The sequence below is a fragment of the Phallusia mammillata genome, chromosome 6 (genome assembly GCF_965637545.1).
Source record: "Phallusia mammillata chromosome 6, kaPhaMamm4.hap1.1, whole genome shotgun sequence".
NCBI classification, from domain to species: Eukaryota; Metazoa; Chordata; class Ascidiacea; order Phlebobranchia; family Ascidiidae; genus Phallusia; species Phallusia mammillata.
Window position 1 is genome coordinate 11,811,210 of NC_137257.1, and position 5,969 is coordinate 11,817,178.

At 44.6% G+C, this 5,969-nt stretch overlaps 1 protein-coding gene across 1 annotated transcript; it reads left to right on the forward strand.

Moving 5' to 3' along the window:
* Positions 1 to 3,337: 3,337 nt before the first annotated feature.
* Positions 3,338 to 4,036, forward strand: LOC145234270 (uncharacterized). Its single transcript, XM_080099016.1, has one exon. The coding sequence runs from the start codon at positions 3,338 to 3,340 to the stop codon at positions 4,034 to 4,036; it is 699 nt and encodes a 232-aa protein (XP_079955142.1).
* Positions 4,037 to 5,969: the final 1,933 nt, after the last annotated feature.

Here is a 5,969-nt window from a genome sequence, read left to right on the forward strand (position 1 = left end):
TATTCCACAAAGTTTGCTCCCCTGTAGCTTTGTCTTGTCAACAGCTGCGCAAACAGACGCGAATAAATCTATTCCCCTTGTTTAGATTTGAAAGGCTTTGCAGGTCGAGTAGTTCTTCTGTAAAATGTTGTCATCAACCCGTCTTATAAAATTAATATCTGTGCCGTATCTTTCATCGCAGGCCAATGAAAAACAATCAAACATTGCTCCCCTTTCTCCTAACTGTCTTTGTATATTTTCCGAACATCCTCAATTCTCCTTGCAACGGTGTTGCGAGCCAGACAAACGTTATTAAATTCTTGCTTATTCTCAGGACATATATTCTCCACCATTTTCATAACGCAATCTTTGACAAACGCACCCTCTGTAAATGGTCTTCCGTGTTTCGCTATAAGTACGGCTACTTCATAACTAGCTGTAGGCCTAGTGATGTTTTCGTAAGACCCACAGGGCCTCGTAAAAAATCACTGTTGGGATGCAAGCCTAGCTTGAAGCTGCTTTAACTTTTCTTCGCGACAGCTGCTTTTTATCTTGTCAAACGCAGCGGCGTGCTTTGTCTGGTAATATCCCTTCACATTACTTTCTTTAAAAACTGCTACCCTCTCGTGGCAAATCAGGCAAAAAGTATTCGTTTGATGTTTAGAAAAAAGTATTGCAGTTTCCATTTTTCTTGAAAACGTCGACCCTCACTGCGGACCTTACTCTTTTTGATAACCGACGTCATCTTGAATGAAATTCATACTCTATCTATACCAGGGCTTCCCAAACTTTTTTGATCGCGACCCCTTTTAATCTCTTTAAATTTTCCGCGACCCTTCACGTTCGAGCGAAAACTAAAAGCAAACTACTCGGAGTCTACTACTTTACACGTTCAAACACCGATACCTTTTACGAGCTTTGGCCTTTAGTTTCTGTCACATTGTTTTGCAAATAGGCACTCATCACATTGGACCAAGTGTAGGCCGTTGCAGTGCTTGGCAAACGTACATTATACACTCCTTAGAAATCGTAAATGTATCACCTATTTTTATTAGAGAAAGTTATTGCGCCAGACAATACTTAAACGTTAGTCTATAACTCTATGTGTCATCTTTATGTTGCATTAAAATGCCTGTGAGTTTCAAACCTATTGCAATTGTTGCGTTTCAACCGATGTTTGTTCGATCAATAGCGTCACTAAAAGCGCGTTTGCGCTTAGCTGGAAACGTTTTAAAACCGACGTAACTTAAACAAAAATGACATTGTGACGTTATACAAAGGTCGGGGGTGTGCGGCATCGTATACTCTACGCCAGTGCATGGAGTACTTTCTTCAAAATTGGTACAGCTCTCTGCGACCCCTCAAGTTTGTTAAGCGACCCCCAGTTTGGGAAGCCCTGATCTATACTATAGAGCGTCGTGATTGCGTTACATAAAAGTTTTTCGACTGGCCGATTGTCAATTGTTCAGTACCAACGCAATAACGACGAAGATGGCAGCAGACGACCCCGAATTCCAATTAGAAGACGTGAACCAACGCACGGAAGAATGGGTCGAAGCGAGTGTTCACTCCTTCCGTGATGGCGAACCCTCTACATCGAATCCGCTGGAGAATAGCGCAACGCTCACCATCAGTGGATGGTTCGGTGATAAGTAGCGTGCACACATTATCTAGTTCGGCTATCTTAGAAATGAAGCGGAGATCGAAATTAAAACTACAAAATTTACGTCTGCGAATACAGCAGAATTATGAGTTAGTTACAGTCTATCCAGAGAGAGGGAACGTGTTGAACCCGAGGAAGAACTTCGTCGACGTGAAGAAGAAAATTAGCGCTGTAAAGAAGAAAGTCAGCGACGGAAGTTGGATGTGATAGAAAAGGCAATCCGACTCAAACATGCACTTTACATGGCAGAGCTGGAAGTGAACTCCTGCAAGGAAGAACCCCTATCTGTTCTATTGGTAGGATTAGGTACGGCAGTAACACAGCCCTTGATCACAAAGTCCAACGAACCAAGTAAGTCTGTTCCGTCACCTATTAAACCCAGATAGCTAGGTTTGAAGCCCGAAGCCACTCCGTTCGTGCCCACATGTCGTTGTAATTGTGCAAACACCAGTAGTGTTGTTGGCGAAGTCCGCGAATTGTCACCGTCTGATCCGCCAGTATGCGCTTTGCCGGAGGCCCAACCGTCAACTAGTAATCAGCGACCTGTTAAGAGAGATGCTAGACTGCCACCCCTACAAATATCAAAGTTTGCCGGTGATCCTATGGAGTACCATGCCTTTATTCGTAGCTTTAAATGCCATATTGCTGACCATGTTTCTGACGACGACATGCGCCTCAGTTACTTCAGCAATTTTGTGTCGGTGATGCTAACGATTTGATTAAGCATTGTTCCATTCTCAGTGGAGAAGGTGGATACGCCGAAGCCCTAAAACTGCTAAAGGAAAAATATGGCAAGGATCACATCGTTGCACGCACCTGCCTAAATCAGCTACAGTACGGATCGAAACTTCGTTTGGAAGACGTCAACAGCATGGAGAAATTTGCGATTACATCTATTTGGCGCAACATCCTCTCCGAGCTGGGCCGCTTTCAGCTTGCTCCAAACTGCGGAAGAGTTTGGCCACGAGTTCAGTGCTGCAGCTACTACAGCGGTAAAATCAAATTTCTACGTGGACGATTGCCTTGCAACCGTGGCGACCGAGGACGAAGCAATCATGTTGGTTGAAGACTTAGGTCGGCTCCTACAAAGAGGTGGGTTCCACCTAACCAAGTGGATGAGCAACAGTAATATAGTTTTACAATCAATTCCTTCTGACGAACGATCCAAGTATTATGATCATAATTCGGACGTAGCCGGAAGAATTTTGGGCGTGTTTTGGAACCTCCCAAATGACGAATTTGGATTTGATGTGCAGATGCCGAATAAGTCGCTGACGCGCCGTGGAATTTTGTCTGTCGTCAGTGCGCTGTACGACCCCTTGGGTCTTGTTGGTCCTGTTACAGTTAGTGCCAAAATACTGTTGCAGGACCTTTGTCGTCAAGGGTTAGGATGGGACGAAGACATTTCAAGCGAAGATGCTGATCGTTGGAGAAGCTGGATGAAGGGGCTTCATATGTTAAGCCAAGTGCGAGTTCAAAGCTGCATTAAACCTTCTTCCTTTGGAAAAATAGTTAAGATGGAAATGCACCATTTTGCTGACGCTACGGCCTACGGGGCGGTTTCTTATCTGCGCCTTATTTACCACAATACGCAGGTGCACTGTTGTTTTTTGCTTGGCAAGTCGCGACTTGCACCGATTACATACCGTATCCATACCACGCTTGGAGTTGACGGCAGCGGTGCTAGCGGTTAAAATGGATGGCTATCTGCGACGAGAGTTGGGCTGCCCCAACTGCGAATCGACGTACTTGACAGATTTCATGTCGGTGTTGATGAGCATTAGGAATTCTACAAAACGTTTCGAAACCTTTGTAGCAAACCGACTGGCAAAGATTGACAGCGGAAGCAGAAGTGAGCAGTGGCGACATGTTCCGTCCAAATTAAACCCTGCCGGCAACGCCTCACGTGGCGTATCTGTGAAGAAAATGGTGAATAACAACGTTTGGCTAACCGGTCCGCGGTTTCTTTGGGGTGACGAAACTACTTGGCCCAAAGAAATAGTTTCAAATAGAAATGATTTTTTAAGGGAAGCAAAGAAGGTCAGTGCAAGTTTCACGTGTGGAACCGCTTGCGAGAGCGATTTTTTCTCAAAACTGATCAATCATTACTCCGATTGGAATCGCCTACAAGGCGCAATCGCTTGGTTGTTACGGTATAAACGCGTTTTGTTGTCCAAAGGGTACGCAGATACAAATACAACCATTCCGAAAGGAACCCTCCAGGTTCAAGAGCTTCAAGAAGCTAAATTGGCACTGTTTCAAATTGTGCAACAACAAGCCTTTCCAGAGGTGTTTGAAAATCTACGAAAAGGAAGCACTCTCGTGTATTCTGCAGGAAACGTAATGCGCCCGTTGGCGAGCAACTTATGGCCAGATTGCCGATTGATCGCGTGAACACCCATAGTCCTGCGTTCACGTTTGTTGGCGTTGATTATTTTGGACCGCTAATGATGCGCCAAGCAAGAAGCCAAGTGAAGATGTACGGCTGTCTATTTACCTGCATGACGGTCAGGGCAGTGTATCTGGTGGCAGCTGACAGTTTGTCAACGAGTGCTTTTATCAACTGCCTGCGAAGATTCATCGGACGACGCAGCAGACCAACTAAGATTTGCAGCGACAATGGAACAAACTTTGTCGGAGCCGTGCGTGAACTGAAAGAGGCTATCGGAAGATGGAATCAACAGAGCATTGATGACTTCCTGAGACAACAAGACATCCAATGGTCGTTAAATCCTCCCGCGGCAAGCCATATGGGCGGCGTATGGGGAAGAATGATAAGAGTTCTTTCTGCGTTGCAGACGGCACAAAGCGTGACCCGCGACACCCTTGAAACGGTGCTTGTTGAAGCGGATTTAATTATCAACAGTAAACCCATTGTTCCAGTGGTGATGGACCCACAAATCGGACGAGCCGCTGACTCCCAATCATTTAATTTTGTTGCGTCCGTCGCCCAACATGCCACCTGGCGTGTTCGTAAAGAATGACTGTTACGTTCGCCACCATTGGCGACAAGTACAACACCTGGCCGACCAATTTTGGCGTCGCTGGGTGAGTGAATACTTCGAAGCAGAGGAACATCGAGGCAGGCGACCTAGTGTTGGTTGTAGACGAATCCATTCCGCGAGCACGTTGGAGAATCGGCCGAGTGATGTCGACCTTTCCGGATGCGCATGGTGTCGTGCGCTTTGCACAGGTAAGAACCGGTGCCACCTCCGTCAGACGACCGATCACCAAACTGTGTTTAGTGATGGACTCCCGCGGTGATTGCGCGACCGGCAAATTGTAAACGGTTTTGCGATGTTCACTTTCGTTTGTTGTGTTCGGTATATCTTTAACGACGTTTTGTGTTTTAGAATGTGGGGGTATGTTACGTCGTTTTTGTCAACTGTTGTGAATATCACTTTGTCCAGCAAATTGATGACAATCGTCCTGTGACAGTTAGTGTTCCATTACGTGACAATTTGTGTTCCTATGCGTGACGTGAATTGCCTGCTTACTGGGTATGTTGCCATCTTTTAGTAACTTGCCTCGTGGTGTGTGCTTGTGACCTTTTCACAGGTATAATTTCAATTGAAGCCGTCAATCTATATACTGAAACTTTTAATTACCAGCTAGATATTAGAATTTAACTTGTTTGAAATTGATTTGCGCTTCATCTGTGAATTATTTGTTGGTAAGTTTGACTTTGTCAAATAATGGGTAGTTTTGTTGTAAATCTGTATTGTTAATTATTGTGCAGGATTTTGTTCAGATTTTAAATCGCCAGCCAAGACCCCTGTGGTCAAACAGTCGGTATGTACCTTTGCGTGTTGTAATTCGATTTGACGCCTTATAGCCTATGTTTTCGTTTTCATTCGCATAAAAACCGGATTTGGCCAAAATTAAAAACGAATTGTCGTTCACTTGGTGTCCGCGTTTTACTCAAGCCACCTTGTGTGACGCTTGCGTGAAAAAAGGGGGACACGCAAAAGAAAGCGTTACACTTAATTTAACCCCAAAACATTCTGATGTGGACGTTACGTAACATGAACACATAATTATTGTATTTAATTTCCAATCTCACTTTCTTGTGCGGCCCAGTCGCGCAACGCCTTTTTAAAACGGTTTCGAGCTGCAGTGCGTTCCGGGCGAAATAAATTCATCTTATCTCAATTTTTTAGCCTGTTTACCCATTCAAAAGTCCGAAATTCTAATAATACTTTGAATTTAGCATTTGTTTGCCCCATGTCTATTTGTGGTGGTCTTCGTTGACTGAATAGGGGAAAGTCGTGTAATTTGGACCCTGCGTGTAATTTGGAACTTGCTTATATTTCGGAATATACGCAAG